Here is a 19,095-nt window from a genome sequence, read left to right as displayed (position 1 = left end):
TGAGCTTTGCTTGGAAAGGTCAGTTGTATTTGGGTAGAATAAAAATTAAACAAGCTGACATCACTTGTTTTCTTTCCTTTAATTGACAACCTTGAGTCTCTGCTTTTGGATGATCAATTCAGCAAAAGCTACTGTGCACCACGGACTGCTACAGCCCCTGGCATCGTATCTTGATGCTTTTGACTTTAGGGAAACTCCCCATCTCCTTTCTGACTCTTTTCTCCCCTCGTTCTCTCCCTCTCTCTAGCTCATTGCTGGTGCTGAGTCCCCGCAGCCTGCTTCTGGAAGCTCACCGTCTGAGGAAGATCGATCCAAGTCTGCCCCCACCTCTCCCTGTGACCAAGGTGAGACCCTCAGATTTGCTTCTTTACCTCTGAGCTCCGTCCTTGCAAGGGCCAAGGAGTCCAAGGCTTGAGAGTGTGGCACTGAATGGCTCTGCCACCCTGACATCACTCCCAGGCAAGGGTAAAAGTGAGAGAGATGGGGAGCTGCGGTTCTTTTCTTTCGCCTATCTTCCAGCTTCCACGTGCAGGAGAGGCAGAGAGCACAGCCCTTCTCTCACCACACTGCCCAGCTCTGCTCCCAGCCCCCTCAGCACCACTCAGTTGAGTTGAATCTGACTTCCTTCCTCCCTGAACTTCACCATCATACCCAAAAGTTGCGATCAGGGCAGGAGTCTGGAGATGGGTGGGTGGGCATAGTAAGGTGAAGCTGGCAAAGCCTGCGAGAAGCCAGCTCCGCACCTGACTCCCCTCTAGTGCTCAGCTCAGGATGTCTCCTTCTCCATCAGAATATGCTGGAAGTTATCAAAGGTTTCTGAATTCTTCAAGTATCCAAGGATGCCAAGACTGAGGAGGGATATATACACTTTAGAACTTCCCCTCTGGTAACCAGAACCAGATCTCACTGGCAAGGGATGTTTGTATCTGCGGAACAGGGATAATTATTAACAAGTCAGAACAATAGTGCCTTGATGTTCTATAGCCCCTTTTGTCTTCCTTATCCTCATTCTACACTCAAGCCAACTCTCTGTCTATGCTCCCTTACTGTCCCCAGGTTACAGGGTGAGAAGTGTAAGGCAGAGAGTTAAAAAGTTTTGCCCAAAGGTCAGGAACTAAGTCAGTGGTAAGGGCAAGATGTCACCCCTTATGGCCTAGGGACCCCATTCTTAGAAACCTTGCCATAGAACCCTCTGTGGAGGTCATCACTGCAACCCAGCCCTTCTTCCCTAGAAGTAAATAAAACAACTGCAGGGGGTATGCCAGTCCTGAAGTCACAAAATAATTGATCTGAGTCCCTCTTCATGCTTCTCTGATTAACTTTCTGCACCTTTATACTCTGCTTCCTTTCAAAAGAGGCTTGAGCCCTTCCTAAATAATCCAGTGGTTCCCCGGAGCCTCCAAACAAGCAGATGCTGTCCCTGTTCAATGTGGGCATTTTCAGGTTTTGCTGTTTTAAGACTGAGAGCTCCTTTGAGAGCTTCAAGGGGACAGAGTCATATGATAAAGTAACCCCAGGCAAGCATGAGGCAACTAGGTTTGTAGGCCTGGTTCCTGCCCAGCCTGTTGTCCAGCCTCGGCAGGACACCAGGCCCCTCAGGACCTCTCTTTGTCCCCCGTCCGTGAAGGTACAGTATTTCCCAGCCGTATTGTGAGGACAAATAGATGTGAAAACCTTCTTAGCAAGACAGTGCATTATTGCCGAACTGAAATAAGGCACAATTCCTCTTCTCTCTGTTGTAAGAACACATAGAAAGATACTTTCTTCAAGTTTTAATATCCCCAGCATCCAAGTTCTGTTTTCCAAAATTCACTTAATAACTTGCTTGTAAGTTATGAGTAGAAGCTCTATGCTGAGAGCAAAAGTTATACTTAGTTAAGAGTAAGTGATAGAAAACTGCGGTGCTGGCACGGGCATGTCTGTAGACTTGGAAGCTGTCCTCACCTCTCCCCTGCACTCTGTCCCGGCACATCTCAGAGAAGTCAAGCCTGCAGACCATGGAGCCTTCATAGGCCTCCGTTCTGTAAAGGAGCTGAAGCTGTCTTTATGTCAAGCAGCAGCTGATCACTCCTGCTTGATTCTGATTCCCAAAGGTTAATAGTTTGTGTTTCCCTCCTGTGATCCCAGTTATTCACAAGCATCTTTTAAAATTGGATTACGCTCGAGATGTCCACTTCTACACAAAGGAGCCTATGTCTTGGTGAATGTATAGCTAACAGTTTTCTCAAATAGAAAAGGTCAAAGGGTCACCCAGCGTTATCATCCCCAGGTTAATTCAGGTCACATACTCTGCAGCAGCACAAGGCTGTGTCATAGTTATGAAACTGCTGAGGAATTCCTGCCCTATCTGAGATAAATTTGCAACATGTCACTCTAGGGACATAATTCTTTTGTTAACGATAAGCCCACTGCTCATTTGGTTAAATAACCTTATGGAAGATGGGTATTTAGAATAAACCCAGCAATAAAGCCAAGTAAAGTCCCTTAGAAGGTAAAGGCTTCTTAGTTCCAGTTATTGAAATAATTACCTCACCAATAATTATTGTGACAGTGGTTTTCCATTAGTCATTGTTTTACTTTTCAAAGGAAACTTGAAGGATCCCTATTGCCTTTGGGAGGCCAGGATTCCTGCACTACACCTAGAACAATGCAACAGGCTACCGGCTGAAGGGGGCTTTCAGAGAGGTGGCCCCGTCCCAGAATAAAAGGCAGATCTGAAGGAGAGAATTGGCGGGGACCGTGTTTCTCTTTGTGTTCCTAGGCCTTGCTGTGCATTAATTAGGTGCCAGTGAAAGTGTGCAGAGCAAATGGAGGAACTTACAGGAGTGCGTCGCTGCGTCTGTTGCTGTGAAGAACCAGAGGGAGGGTTGAGAGTCGTGGTGCGGGGGGGAACATTTTGAATATCAGATCCTAACAGGAAGGGCTTGTGAGGTGCTCACTAATGCCATATCTTGTCACCCTTGGTCCTAGAAATAAAAGAACTTGAAAACAACATCCGGAAGGCCTTGTCATTTGACAATCGAGGGGAGGAGCACAGGGCGGCATCATCCACCGATGGTCAGCTGGCAAGCCTGGGTGAAAATGGTGAAGTCCGGCAAGGCCAGGCCAAGCGCTTGGGCCTGGATGAGTTCAACTTCATCAAGGTGTTGGGCAAAGGCAGCTTCGGCAAGGTCTGTGGCACGCAAGGGCAGAACTGCTGGTCTGATCCAAAATGTGATGAACATTTCATCCTGGTCTGGTTATGTTTTCCTTCCTGGTTGAGTGAGAATGGCCTGAGGCCAAGGAGACAGGAACCAGGGTTGTGCTGCTCATGGGCTGCAGGACTACAGGACAGTCATTCCACCTCTCTGGGATTCAGTTGTTCTCATTTGTCAAACAGGAGCAGGAACCAAGTGAGAGAGCGGGCAAGAAAGCACTCAGAGCAGTTTAAATTGCTTTATGTGTGCTTGGCCTCCCATTATCAATAATAGTCATGAGAGCTTTCTTCCTTTCAGAGATCCATCTGAAATTCTGTTTTCTTAATTCATTACAAAAATTTTGGAAATTAATTCTAGCATCTCTGCCCTGAGTGAACTTGAGGCTCAAAGGAAATCTTAGAGTGTATTACTTTGTAAATTAAATGTTATTTTAAGTGACTTTTCTGGCACTGACTAAGTGTCTTTTTTATCCTGCGCCTGTGGCGAGAGAATGAGCACAGGCATCTCAGGTCTTTGATCAGGGGCCACTTCCCCCGGAGCCCTTCTCCTCTCCTGCTCCCCTGAGCCCAACACAGTGAACTGGGGCGTGGGTGCAGAGTGTGCCCATTAAAGCCTTCATGGTGACCAGCCAGCATTCTGAAGGTGGGATGAGATGGACACAATAACCCCAGTTTATTTTAGAAGATGGAAGAGCAGGGAACCTAGGAAACTGGATAACATTTCAGCTCAGACCCCTGCTTATTCCCTGCTTATCACAAAGCCATGCCTGGGATCAATGGGCGTCACCTTTCTAGGACCTCCTAGAGTAAGGTGGCCATGCTCTGGAGCCAGGTGCCTGGCTCTGGGAACTCCCAGGGATCTCATGCCCTTATGCATCCTGGACTTTTGCAGGCTAAGCTATAGACCTGCTCCACTTCTCTCCAAAGGTAGTGGCTTTCTGGAGCCCCCAGAGGATGAGACCTGGTTCTCAGCCATCTTACCTGCCACATTTCATCCTGAGACTATGGGTGGCATTGACTTAATAGCAAAAGTCACTGGTGGGATTGACTCTAATAGCAAAGGCTGAAGCAATCAAATTCTTCAGAGACTGGTTATGTACGAAGCAGACCCCAGTCCTCTGATGGCATAACTCTGGAATGTAAGCAGGACCTGGTTTAATTCTGAGCAAGATTCAAGAGGAAAGAAGCAGGTTCAGAGGCTCCAGGTTTCCACAGGATGTAAGCAGGATGTGAACCTTGATGACTTGGGAGCATTTGGGTTGCTTCTTCAGAAAAGTTGCTGCCAAAGTTTGAGCCAGTTTTAAAACTTTATATTGTATGTGGGTGACAAACATCTTCAGGGTAACATCCTGAATGCCCTCATTAAGCTTCTGAGTTACTGCTCTTTAGCTCTGATGACTGAAATACTGTATTTACGAGTTATTTAATGGGAGAAAATCTTGTCACATCTGTAGGGAAATGAGTGCAAAAATATCAAATGATAGGAAAACTTTAAGAAAATAGAGCTATTAATTCACTCTCTGGAGAAGGAATCACATTCCAGCTTTAAAGCTGTAGAAGAAATCATAAAGGTAAATAAGGACAGATTCAACTACAAAAAATAGAGGACCTTGTTCAATAGAAAAAATAGCAGAAAATCATATGGCAGGCTTAGAAAAACCTTTGCAGAAATTAAAGTGGTAGTAACTTTATATACCAAGCTCATAAGGATTCCTAAAGAATGTGGTGGTATAAAACAGTAGATAACTGGACAGAGGACAATAATTCGCACAAAAAGAAAATAGAAAACAAAGATTTTTAGTTTCATTACAAGTTAAAATAGCACTGAGGAAACATTTCACACTCATTACATAAGCAAAGCTTTTTATGTGAAAGTACCAACATTAGTGAATGTACATGAAACTAAAGCACTTCTACATTACTAGTGGCAGATTATATAGTATATCCTTTTTGAAAGTCAGGAAATGTACACTTTTAACTCTATAATTCACTTTGAAGATTTTCTATCTTAAGGCTATGATCTCAAAGAAAGAAAAGTTGTATGTATAAACCACCTGAAGCAATTTATTTATATAATACTTAATAATTGGATGAAACTAGTTTGAAGTACATGGTTAAATAAACTGTTATACTTGAACTGAGTATCAGCAACCATGATATGATGGAGACTATATAGAGAAATGCTTATGAAATAATGTTCAATTAAAAAATCGATGCTATACTTGTTGTACTCATTGCAAGTATGACAAATTATATGAACATATGAAATAATTATTAATATGTTCATATAATTTGTTTAACAAATGTGCATTGAACTTTTCTTTGCCTGGACACAGTGCTAGAGATTAAAAGCAAATAAATTATAGTAGCTGTATCAGGATGGATAGTCTTTACATTTTAAATACTACAATACTATTTAAAATTAAAGATAAAATGAGTTAGTTTTCAAAGCACTTCGTATTGACTTGGGTTTCTTTTAATTTCCTATATATATAGACTTATGGGGTGGTTTTGGGTAATTATAGGTCATGCTGGCGGAGCTCAAAGGCAAAGATGAAGTCTATGCCGTGAAGGTCCTAAAGAAGGATGTCATCCTTCAGGATGATGATGTGGACTGCACGATGACAGAGAAGCGGATTTTGGCTCTGGCTCGAAAACATCCGTACCTAACCCAGCTCTATTGCTGCTTCCAGACCAAGGTATGCTTAAGAGGAAGCTGGTGGATGCCATCTGAGGGTTGTGCTGGAGGATGCTATAGTATTTTGCCTGTCAGATAAAATCTTAAAAATCAATCACAGATCCCCTACATTCTTTTATCAGAGACCTTGTAAAATGGAATGGATTTTACCCTTGAAAAGATCAGGGAGTCTTTGAACAGCATTCTCTTTTTTAAGAGTAAGGGATTTTCCACTCAAGGGTGTACTTGTGAAGGAATGAGAGGGTTATGGAAGTCTTTATGAATGTAGCTGGACAAGGAAAGTCAAATGAATAACCCCGGTGTTTGCTCCTTGGATAAAACAGCAGGCATGGTTTATCCTTGCTCTGCTCCTAACTTTTTGTCTCTTGGCAAATCACTTAAATTTGTTGTTGCCCTCAGATCAAATGAAAATAGAATAAAGGCCACCTGAACTATGTCTAATCTGTGTACCATCGTATGAGGTAAAGGGTGTGAGCAAGTACTAAAAATGCCATATGGGGAATTCTCTGGTGGTCCAGTGGTTAGGACTTGGCTCTTTCACCACCATGGCCAGGGGTTCAATCCCTGGTCAGGGAATTAAGATCCTGCAAGCCATGTGGCACGGTCAAAAAAAAAAAAAAATCCATCATGAATCACAAATTTAAGGTAGCATTTTAAAATTACCATGTAGGTGCCTAGAGACCAGAAGGTGGCAGTAAAGAAATGAAAATAATCTGCAAGCACATTATGGAGTCAGTCATGAGGTCAGCTTTCCTCTTTTCTCCGCCTGAGAATAATTCTGAATTAATGAGAAACTTATCCTGTATTTCTTTATCTTCCATGGTGCCTATCAAGGGCCTCATACATAGTAGCTGGTTGCTCTCAGAGATGGAGGGGTGGGAGATTTTTTTTAAAAATTCTCTCTTCTGCTCTGCTTTTTGCACCAATGTGAAAATCAGATTTCAGACAAGTAAGTCTTTGACCCAGACACTTGGTATTCGCAGCCGAGCTACCATCTCACCTCTGGGACTTCCAGTTTAGTGGGGACTGCTCTGATACCATGTTGTGTTACCCCACTTCCCCTACCCGTAGCAGCTGCGCCTTATCTCTTACTATCTGAGCTGGTTTCCTAGCAGGGTTCCACACTAGCTTGCTTTCTTTGGACACATTGCCAAGAGGTCCAACATCCCAAGAGAGGTCCAGTCCAGCTGTAGGGACCTTGTGTAGGGACCTGTACGTGGTAGACCTGGGGAGCCAGCAGAGGCTCTGCTTCCTTGCAGTGTTGGTGAATGAGGAGTGGGATTGATGTCTTTAGGGTCAGCAGTTTTCTCCTCTGTGCATTTAGAATATCAAGGCTAGGGTCCTCATTATGTGACTGCTCTTGAAGCAGAAAATGGTATCTAATGATACCATGGGTTTTCTTTGTGGCAGAACAGTGACCAAATGACATGGAAATTGGTGTCTGAGTGGCCAGAGGGTAAGGTTGGGGAGAGAAGGGGCTTACCTCTGTAGGTCAGAGGTTTTTCCTAGGCCAATGTCAGGTGGCCACAGTTACAGGAGCAATTCCCAGACCATGCAGTTGACCATGGCACATCTCACTTAACATGACAGATAGTGTGTTCATCTAATTTTTCCAAAGCAAATCATAGTTTAATCTTTCCAAAGGACCTTAGCTTACTAGTGAAAAAAATCTTAGGAGGAATCATTGAATAACCTCCCAGCTTAATGGTTAGAAAATGTGGCTTTTCCTATGGCAACCAGTCATCATGATTTTAAAGAATAGCTGATGTTCACCTGACTCTGAGGTAGGTTCTGGATGTGGAATTATCAGCAAAAAGGAAGATGATTCTCAAGTGGAGGACTTTACTCAATAAGGCATGAGGGGGTTGTACTACCTTCCACAGCAAACAGCCTTGAGTAGTTACATTCTGGGTGGAGGTGTTCAAGCCAGGAGAACTCAGAGGAGGGGGTGATCCTTAGAGTCCAGAGGTGAGGAAGGAGTTGGATCCAGGCCCTGCAGTGGGGAGGGCGGGAGCAGGACTTGGGTGGGAGTGGAGCTGACTTCAGTGGCCATAGTACAGCACAGCTTTAGTTTAGCTTTTCCCGAAAAGAAAGGATGGTGTTTCTGAGCCTTCGTAAACTTGTTTTTGACTAAGTCTCTAACACATGATTAAGGAACACAAGACCTGTTTACAATCCTATTAAGATTTCTTTCATTCTTGCTTAATTATGACACAGAGAGCAGAAATGGTGTTAAGCAGGGTTTAATTATTTTTAGGTGAGCCTTTATTGTTTGGTATGTAGAAGAAACAGCCCCTACAAAAGCATTCCTTTGCGAAGCTCCTGAGAGACTGCACATGACTTCAGGCCATGCACTACGCAGATTGCCTGAAAGGACTTGGAAGTGCGTAGGGTCCCCAGTCTGGTATGGTGACCAATGGCAATGATTGTGTAAACCCTCTGGCGCCAATTGTGATGTCAGGTCTGGTTATAACAGCCCACTAAATGACCAAGTTACAGGTAAAGACTGTTGTGGCCTTTTCTGTGCCAAGCCCACCTGTTCTTGACTCCTGTGCTCTGATCATTCTCCATGGGATCTAGAAGGAAAAAGCAAATGAAATGGCTCTAGTGCTTGTGAGAAAAGGCAGAAGGCCCTCAAATTAAGCCAGTAACTTCAGTTTCAATCAAATTCAATCAATTCACACCAGTGTGTTTGACTGGAATTCTCCCTATGCTCTTTGGGATGCTAGAATCACCTGAAACAGCTGGAAAAATCTACAAAACTGTATTTAATTGTGTAGCAAACATATAGTATGAGAAGGAGGTAAAAAGACTTCCTACTCCAGTTGAGAGAGAGTAGCCTCATTTCTCTCAGGCCCTCCTTCTTACAATTAAAAAAAAGAAAATCCCTGGGCACAATTCTTACTTTATAAAGGCACTGTGCTCTTCAAGATTGACATCAGTTCAGTTCAGTCGCTCAGTCATGTCCGACTGTTTGCAACCCCATGGACTGCAGCATGCCAGGCTTCCCTGGCCATCACCAACTCCTGAAGCCTGCTGAAACTCATGTCCATTGAGTCAGTGATGCCGTCCAACCATCTCATGCTCTGTCATCCCCTACTCCTCCTGCCTTCAATCTTGCCTAGCATCAGGGTCTTTTCCAGTGAGTCAGTTCTTCACATCAGGTGGCCAAAGTATTGGAGCTTCAGCTTCAGCATCAGTCCTTCCAATGAATATTCAGGACTGATTTCCTTTAGAATTGACTGGTTTGATTTCCTTGCAGTCCAAGGGACTCTCCAGGGTCTTCTCTAAGACTACAGTTCAAAAGTATCAATTCTCCAGTGCTCAGCTTTCTTTATGGTCCAACTCTCACATCCATACATGACTAATGGAAAAACCATAGCTTTGACTAGATGGACCTTTGTCAGCAAAGTAATGTCTCTGCTTTTTAGTATGCTGTCTAGATTTACCATAACTTTTCTTCCAAGGAGCATGCGTCTTTTAATTTCATGGCTACAGTCGCCATCTGCAGAGATTTTGGAGCCCAGGAAAATAAAATCTGTCACTGTTTCCATTGTTTCCCCATCTATTTCCCATGAAGTGATGGGACCAGATGCCATGATCTTAGTTTTCTGCATGTTGAGTTTTAAGCCAGCTTTTTCACTGTTTCACTTTCATTAAGAGGTTCTTCAGTTCCTCTTCGCTTTCTGTCATAAGGGTGGTGTCATATGCATATCTGAGGTTATTGATATTTCTCCTGGAAATCTTGATTCCAGCTTGTGCTTCATCCAGTCTGGCGTTTCACATGATATACTTTGCATATAAGTTAAATAAGCAGGGTGACAATATACAGCCTTGACATACTCCTTTTCCTATTTGGAACCAGTCTGTTGTTCTATGTTCAGTTCTAACTGTTGCTTCCTGACCTGCATACAGATTTCTCAGGAGGCAGGTCAGGTGGTCTGGTATTCCCATGTCTTGCAGAATTTTCCACAGTTTATTGTGATCCACACAATCAAAGTCTTTGGCATAGTCAATAAAGCAGAAGTAGATGTTTTTCTGGACCTCTTGCTTTTTCGATGATCCAACAGATGTTGGCAAGATCTCTGGTTCCTCTGCCTTTTCTAAAACCAGCTTGAACATCTGGAAGTTCTTGGTTCATGTACTGTTAAAACCTCGCTTGGAGAATTTTGAACATTACTTTGCTAGCATGTGAGATGAGTGCAATTGTGCAGTAGTTTGAGCATTTTTTGGCATTTCCTTTCTTTGGGATTGGAGTGAAAACTGGCCTTTTCCAGGCCTGTGGCCACTGCTGAGTTTTCCAAATTTGCTGGCATATTGAGTGCAGCACTTTCACAGCATCATCTTTCAGGATTTGAAATAGCTCAACTGGAATTCCACACCTCCCCTAGCTTTGTTCGTAGTGATGCTTCCTAAAGCCACTTGACTTCAGACTCCAGGACATCTGGCTCTAGGTAAGTGATCACAGCATCCTCGTTATCTGGGTCATTAAGATCTTTTTTGTATCATTCTTCCGTGTATTCCTGCCACATCTTCTTAATATCTTCTGCTCCTGTTAAGTTCATACTTTTACTGTCCTTTATTGTGCCCATCTTTGCATGAAATGTTCTCTTGGTATCTCTAATTTTCTTGAAGAGATCTCTGGTCTTTCCCGTTCTGTTGTTTACCTCTGTCTCTTTGCACTGATCAGTGAGGAAGGCTTTCTTATCTCTCATTGTTGTTCTTTGGAATTCTGTTTTCAAGTGAGTATATCTTCCCTTTTCTCCTTTGCCTTTAGCTTCTCCTCTTTTCTCAGCTATTTGTAAGCCCTCCTCACACAACCATTTTGCCTTTTTGCATTTGTTTGACATAGCCATAAAGAATTATAAGCATTGTACTAGCTGTTGGTATGGATGAGAAACTAAAATTTTCATATTCTAAACTTATTCTTAATGGTTGATATTAGATTAACAGCATATTTAATATTTTCATACACACAATAATTTCTTGCTTAAAAAATATATGGCTTCCCTGGTGGCTCAGTCAATAAAGAATCTGCCTGCAATGCAGGAGACCTGGGTTCAGTCCCTGAGTTGGGAAGATCCCCTGGAGGGGGCATAGCAACCCACTGCAGTAAAGCCTATAATTAATTCAGTGAATATACACGTATTTATTGGGCATCTGTTGTATGCTAGACATTACTGAGGCTACACAACTCAAAACATACTAACTCTGAATGCATAAAGATTGCTGTTTAGTGGGGAGATAGATAAGCAGCAAGTGATACTCTACAGCACGGTAACTCTTCTAGTGGAGCTCTGTAGGTGATTCATTTGAAGCTCTGCCAAAGGCTATTGGGAAGGCTTCCTGGAAGAGGTGGCACCTAACTTGGACCTTTAAGCAGGGGTAGCATTTGTAAAGAGGATGATGGAAAAGAGATGCTTATGAAGACTAGAACTGATCTCCTACTCTCATTTTCATTGTGATTGTTCCAGCACTGGAACTCCTACCTCAGTGTGTGTCCTGCTTTTCCCAAGGAAATGTTGATGGCTTAACAACTGCAGTGAAGGAGAGGAAGAAAGGGAGGATGTTGGGGAAATGAAGAGGGAGGTTTCCTGCATCTGCAGAATCAGATGTTCATTGGTAGAGGGGGAAAGGCAATACTGGGACCCTGCTTCTTTGGGCTCTAAAAGTTATGGGCTACTTAATGTCAGGGCTTAGGAGGAGGCATGATTTCAGGAATTGCCTCTTCCGCCTTCCCTCATCCGTGGAAGGCTGAGGATGGGAGAGCCACTGAGGGGTAGGCTTGTTTTTGCTTTTGTTTTTCTGGTTATTAGAAAGAAAATTCTCAGGCATTTTGAGCTGCTGAGTATGATCTCCCTTGTGAAATCATCCCTTCCAACAAAACCTGACTTGAGTAAATTTGTCATGATTTTTTTTCTCATTCAAAATAAGAGTCTCTACGTAATTGTCCCCATCCCTGATCCTTTGGCATTTCCTGCCAGGCCTGGGAAGAAGATTCATGGAGGGCTTGATCAGTGTGAGTTGCTAAGGAGGAAACAGAGAGTGAACTAAAGAATCTCCCTCATCCAACCTTCCTTGCTGCCCTGGGGGAAATGCAGGATGGAAAAATCCTTAAAAAGCAACTGGAGATATTTTTCAAATGAGTTTTAATAAGCTGTGTGAGCAGGGGGTGAAAACTGCCGGGAAAGGAGTGTTGATGATGCAGGGGGAAAATTGTGGTTTCAAGGAACTCGGATGTCTCTTATGACTGTCAGTTCTGAAGAGCAGCAAACACAAAAACAAAAAGCAGAGTAAGAATTAGGCCACCGGTAGATTTTCTTTTTAAAGAGGTAACTATGTCAAATAAAATCTAAAAGAGCTGAGAATGAAGTATGGGTCTCTTTTGTACTAGAGCATGCCTTCCCAGGCAGTGTGGTATCGGAGTGCATGAAGAGGCTTTGATAGGATTGACAAGTGTCTGGCAAGAGTATGTTGAGAGGTTCAGTACCATGAAATGGTCTGAGGGTCAGGCAGACACCTGGGAATCAATATATTTGCCAATAAAAGAGATAGCCTCAATAGTTTCTAACAGATTTCAGTGAAATGAGGTCTATGGTAGAGGGTATAGGCTCAGCATTGGCAGAGGCCATTGCCAAATTGATGAGACTCCAGCAAACTCTCTTTACTTCTAAAGACCATCCTGTCCTAGAGCAAGCTGGTCAATGGAGCCATGGCTTTTAATCAGACAACCAAACATCTTCAGTGAGGGCCTGCAGTGTACACATCACTATGGGGCCTTACAAGACTTTGTGATAGGTCTTCTGTCAGAATAGTGGGATTATAGTTGGCTGTTCACTTGAAGCCTGTGGAGGGCTGGTGGGGACTGAGATGGAGGAGGTGGTGGGGAGGAAGGAGAGAGGAGAGAAAGAATGTGTGTGTGTGTGTGGGGGGGGGTGTGTGTGTGTGGGGTGTGTGGGTGTGTGTGTGTGTGTGTGATGGGGAGGGGTGAGTCTGTGTGCAGCAGACCAGGGGTGCCCACTGCAGGTAGGGAGAGATCACAGTTTTCATAAGCAAGGCTTCACAGAGGTGACATAACAGGATGCATTCTGCATGACGAAAGGAAAGGCTGTAGAGTTCCTTATGGCTCCTGTACCCCCTGGAGCAAAGAGATACCTGTGTGTGTGTATGTGTGAATGTAATGTAACGTACAGGTAATCCAAGATGCCGCTGCCTCAGGCAACTTCCTTGTTCCAAGGAAACTTTGCATTTAAATGGGACAGTCACTTTTGCCTTCATTTCATTTAGCTCAGCCATCCTACACATTTGTGATGACATCTCTGTGACTTAAGTAAGGTCACTTCCTTCTATGGATGAGAAAACTGAGGCCCAGAGAAGTCACGCAAGTCTGTATTGGAACCCAGCTTGGCATCAAGGTGTCCTGTTGACCCTTGTTGTTACTCTGTCTCCATCACCTCCCTCCTCTCCAAGTTCCCTACCTCACATATCCTCACCTCTGAACTCCCTCCCCAGTCTCCATATGCTGTCATACACATGAGAAAGGGTCTCAGAGTGACAGCTCTGTTTTGCCTAGATTCAGTGAGATTGGAATTAAAAAAAAAAAACAAATGCCCCTTAAGCTGGTGAGAGTAGCTGAATCTTGCAGCCTGTTTCTGGAAGCGTTTCTGTTTTCTGAAACTGTGAGAGAGGAGAGAGAAGGAATAGGGGATGGGTGCAGGGAATATATACAAAATGGGCTGGAGCAGGATGCGCCCCTCACACCTGCCCATTCAGTCACTGTTAATTGAGCATCTACTAGGTACCCTGTGTATCATGCTGTGGGCATCATGGGGCACCTTGCCACCTGCCCAGAGATTTAGTAGTAAATTCATTGCTTTGTTCTCCTGCAAAAACCACTGGCCTTAGCCTTTAAACAATAATAGTAAGGTATTTCCCTGGTGGTCCAGGGAAGACTCCATGCTTCCACTTCAGGGTGCTCAGGTTCGATCCCTGGTCAGGGAACTAACATGCTACATACTGTGTGGTGTTTGCTAAATAATAATAATAATTATTATTATTATTGTTTATGACAAAGAATATTTGTTAATTGTAGAAATTTTGATAAATTTGTAGAAGAACAGAAAGAATTGTTCTAATGACTACTAACATTTTGGTGTATATATTTCCAGTTTAAAAGTGCATATCTGTTTAAACATATATTTTTAAAATTGAAATCATATTTTCAATTGTCTCACCAAATGGTATTTTGAAGCTATTTCTGTTGTCACTAAATATTCTTTAACCAAATGATTTCTAAAGTTCACAGTATCCAAGGGCTTCCCGTAGAGAAATCCTGAATCTGGGGGCTTGCAGGTCACCAGAAAATGCTTGGCTTCCCGTGGAGCTGATGTTAGTGGTAAGTGAACCAGAAAACACTGCCCAGCGATGCCCAGAGAGAGCATTCACTGCCATGCAGCAGAACGGCCTCCTTCTGTTTGTGCTTCTCTCTTTCTGTAACATAAATTGAGTACAACTTGCAGAACCTCTGACATTGGCATCTTGTAGAACGGGATTTAAATTCCTCTGACGTCATATGCTTGTATATATGTTTGTTTAGTAGGTGTTTTTTCACTGGTGTGGAGTATGTTTACCCACCTCCTACACGATTTGCTTATTCTGCCAAGCTGTAGTTTCTGAGTTAGGTTTTGTGGACGTGCCTGAGGAGTTTCTGTGTATGTGTATGTGCGCATCCACACATGCACACACACACTCTGAACACACAGACCCTGGTGTGCTGTGAAGACAGGGCCTACACGTTCCTCCTTCCGTCCACCCAGAGAAGTCGTACCTTCAGCTGCTTCTCATGTTAGTATTCCAAGTAAGATACCATTTGAAGAAAGGATTATACTTTGGGGGAAAAAAAAAGTATAACGCCACTGCAACTTCTGCTGACAGTTTGGAGTAAGTCTTGATGATTCTTACCTGTCTATGTAGAATCAGGTATATATACACAGATATCATTTCTTGAAGATTTCCATTATATATGTCCTTACATAATTAAAATGGGCATGTTCCTGGAACTTAGGCAGAGATAGAATTATGGAAGTAGATTCAAAACTCATACGTTTCCTTTATTCTCTGTGAGTGCTGTCTCTAGTTTAGTTGGATCATTAATAGAAACCACTTTGGCTCACTGAGGAAGGTTTTCCACCATAGAAAGAGTAAGATGGATGGAATGTAGCTGGGTTGTAACATTACTCCAATGACACACAAGTTGACCATGAAAATCTGCTCTGTACTAGAACCTTATTAGGTGCCATTGGGAGATAACAGGAACTAGGACTCTTACGTTCAAGGACAGATGATAAAGTAGACATAAGCAGTAAGGAAATGGCAACCCACTCCAGTGTTATTGCTTGGAGAATCCCAGGGATGGGGGAGCTTGGTGAGCTGCCGTCTGTGGGGTCGCACAGAGTCGGACACGACTGAAACGACTTAGCAGCAGAATAGAGATAGTATGTGCTAAAGAGAAAAGAAAAACTTACTGAGCACCTATTAAGTGGCAAGGCTTGTGAGAGAACCAACTTCTTTAATTTTACCCAAGTCTCATGGAGTATAGGTATTGTCCTTTCTCTGGGGAGGGAAAGAAGCTGAGACTAGGGGAGCCTTAGTCACAGTTTAATGATGGAGCTGGAATTCAGACCAACCATCCCCACGCTTGCCTCCTATGGGAGAGAAGGACTACTATGGATGAGGAACGTGCTCTGTGGGGAGTTAGCAGGAATTACTTCAGGGAGCTTGAGGAGCAGGACACAGCAAGTTTGAGGGAGGGAGGACTTTGACCCCAAATTTAGGGTGAGTGATGATGTGCTGTGTTGGAAAAACGGGCTCACTTTAGGAGGGTATGAGAAAGACCACTTCATAAGGAGAGTTTGGCTAAGCTCTGGAGTTCTTAAAGTATGAAACAAGGAGCTTGAACTTATTCTGAAAGTAAAGGATTCTTTGAAGGTTTTATAGGCAGTGATGACTTAAGAAGCAAAGCGGGGCAGCTCTGTGTGGTTTGGATTAAAGGGGAAAATAAAAAGTATCTACCTGTGTGGAGGTTGCTTCAACAGCCCGCGAGTCAGGAGGTGGAGGAGAACTTCTGAAGGAAGAGTTGCTATAGGCTGTTCAGTTTTCTCTCTTCATTCAGGAAGGTGGGCCTGCTTGAGAAGGAAGTGGAGCACTGCATTTAATCCTCTGGAAAATATCAATTGTACAACCCCAGGCTGGTTAGCAATAAGAACTTAGGTTGCAGGCAGTTGGGTTAAGTGACCTAAGGTGTCATTTGCCCACATTTCAATGGGTTCATAATGTTTGAATTTAAATTAAAAGTTTCAGCTTGAAATCTAAAACCAGAGGTATAATTTATCTAACCTGTTCACCAAACAAAGCTAGTTTCCTCATTGATTGATGTCAGACCTCCCATCTAGCCTCATCTATTGGATTTCAGAATTTATTATTATTATTTGTGTGTGTGTGCCTGTTTTTAGATCGAAGTTGAATTTTGATAGTGGACTGTTATTTTCTATGTGGGGCATTTTGTGGAGAAGCTTCTACCCAGTCTATTTGAGATTACTCAGCTTAAGCAATGGGCTTTCTTTATACATATAATTTCTATTTATTTTTGCTGTGCTGGGTCTTTGTTGCTGCTTGGGCTTTCTGTAACTGCAGGAGCAACTTTCTTGTGTTACACGGGCTTCTCATTGTGGTGGCTCTCTTGGTGTGTGTGATCTAGGTGTATGAGCTTCAGCAGTTATGGCGTGTGGGCTCAGTAGTTGTAGCTCCTGGGCTACAGAGCACGGGCTCAGTACTGGTGATGCACAGGCTTACTTGCTCTGTGCCGCGGGATCTTCCCGGATCAGGGATCAAACCCTTATCTCCTGCATTGGCAGGCAGATTCTTTACCACTGGTCACTAGGGAAACCCAGCAATAGGATTTTCTCATTTAACCTGAACTTTTTCTTCCAATGGTCTCAGGTACTTCAGATAACCCTGCTGGCCCTTGATTCTTTGAAGGTTTTACCAGCGGGTAGCTATGTCCCATTTGGCTATTTGTGTTCATGTGTGCCCTCTTCATTGGTAAGGAACATGGGTTCCAGGAAAGAGGGCTTTGTGAGGAAAGACACTCTGGTTCTAGCTCTGGCTCCTGCCGCTGATGCTTGACTGAGATGTTTCTCTGGACATTGACTTCCTCGCTCATAATAAAAGATTGGGGAAGGACACAAAGAGAGGAGATGACATTATCTTCAGTATAAGATTCCTAAATCTGATTCTGAAGATCTGTGAAAACTCAACTCATTGGCAACCATACATGGGACCATTACTAACTTGCTGATGCATGAGCGAGAAAAGAACAACAATAAAATCATATGAAAAGTGCTCTATTTAGTGTTCATTTTTCAAAGTTCAATTCAGTAAATGATCCTCCCTTGATCAATGCCTTTATGTTCACAAGACTATTGTTTTGCATCACGGTTCCGAATTCAAACCCACTTTCAATGACTAATGGTCCCACATCAGGAGATCTACCATGAGGTGTTACAATTGTCTTATAAAAGCACAGCACAGTTTCTAGCACACAGCAGGCAGTATAATTTTAGCCTCTGTCTTATCCACGTCTGTCTTGTTCAGTTAGCAGTTTCAGTATGCTTTATATAGGTAAGTCTTCCACCCCCAAGCTGGACTGAGAGCTTTGCCACATTTCTGTTAGCCTGTTAGTCACTCAGTCATGTCCAACTCTTGCTACCCCATAGACAGTAACCCACAGGCTCTCCAGACAAGTTAGCCTATAGGGAAGACCTTTTCTGACCAGCTGGCTAAATGTTCACAAAACAGAATTGAGAAACCATTGTTGGTAGAGCTGAACCCCCTTATGAACCTAGCTTCATAAGGAGGAAATGTACATTACCTGTCTCCTAAGCTGAGTCCGGATGTCCTTAACTACGGCTATGGCCCAACCTCTTAACCTGACTAGTCAGTCTCACAAGTGTTTCAAGAGGGCATCGAGCAAAAGATTACCAAGAGCCATCTCTTCTCCCAAATGTCTATGCCCAACTAGAGGATGAAAGCTTTGTTATATTACTTTTATTTCTCAGTTGTAAAATCTAGTCAGTTTAGAAGTGTGACTACTTAACGTGAAGAACACATCTTCGATTGTGTGTCCCTAGAAGTCAGGTAGCTTGTCCTTCTGACTGTCTGACCCGTGGCTTGAGCTGTGGTAGTACAAGTGGGTCATCTTGACATTGGCTTCCATGTGGTTTCTGAGTGCTTTTATTTATCCAAAAGAGTCCAGTGAATTCTTGCTGTATCTTTTGTCTCCTTCATGCCACTGGGACAGAGTGGGAGATGTATGTCACATATTAGGGCTGACTCCCCAGTATGAAAAGAAAAGATTCCTGGTTCCAGTAAAGAACATCTTAGAACTGCTCCCTTGGTGGTTTCACTTTGGAGGCTGCCATCCTAATTCAAGAAATGAGAGAAAGAGAGAGATGGGTCATCCTTGGATCAGTAATAATATCACCTTCCATTTCAGGGTCATCCTTGGATCAATAATAACAAAAAGAACAACAATTTATATTATTGTTGCTGTTGTTTAGTAGTACTTGTTAAATGCCAGGTTTAATGTCAAGCATTTTACATGTATTAACTTGTTTAATCTTCACATCAACCTTCTAGGTAGGAGGTCCTAGAGAGGTCCCAAAGAGAGGTCACACAGCTGGAACTGGCAGACCCAGGCAGTTGGCTTCCAGAAACTTCATTTTGTCCTAGTTCCCAGGGGATATTAGGCTCCTGAGGATTAATGATCACAAACCAAAATCTCAAGAGACCAATGTATAAATAAAACAGCAGTCAGTTATCATATAGTGAAGTGATCAGACTATTTATGTCTATTACCCAGGGTCTCTGGAGTAACTCTTGCTGGGAGGGGAATTATTTTAGGCAATCCAAATTGTATTCAGAAAGCAAGAAGAGGAAAAACAGGCCCTCTTCTTCCTATTATGAGGACTCTTTTCTTTCAGAGGCAATTGGAAGTTGAACCATCCACTTTTTGAATCCTTCAGAGCATTTTATTTTACCGTGACAATCCAAAGAGAATGCCAGGAGAGATCATAGACAAAAAGAATTCTCTTAGTTGACTCCTCTAGTGTGGCAGAAGGTACAAATTAACTCCTTTGTTGGG

At 43.1% G+C, this 19,095-nt stretch overlaps 1 protein-coding gene across 2 annotated transcripts in view; it reads left to right on the top strand.

Moving 5' to 3' along the window:
- The window catches only part of PRKCE (protein kinase C epsilon), a 546,536-nt gene that overhangs the window by 366,876 nt on the left and 160,565 nt on the right, over window positions 1–19,095 (top strand). For both annotated transcript variants that reach the window (XM_069583410.1, XM_069583409.1), the window contains exons 9-11: window positions 248–344; window positions 2,971–3,170; window positions 5,722–5,895. In XM_069583410.1, coding sequence (XP_069439511.1) covers window positions 248–344; window positions 2,971–3,170; window positions 5,722–5,895 — 471 coding nt within the window. The remainder of the gene's footprint in view (window positions 1–247; window positions 345–2,970; window positions 3,171–5,721; window positions 5,896–19,095) is intronic.

Source organism: Ovis canadensis, chromosome 3 (assembly GCF_042477335.2).
Source record: "Ovis canadensis isolate MfBH-ARS-UI-01 breed Bighorn chromosome 3, ARS-UI_OviCan_v2, whole genome shotgun sequence".
NCBI classification, from domain to species: domain Eukaryota; kingdom Metazoa; phylum Chordata; class Mammalia; order Artiodactyla; family Bovidae; genus Ovis; species Ovis canadensis.
Note: the sequence above shows the minus strand (reverse complement) of the source record. Positions and strands in the feature narration are given on the sequence as shown.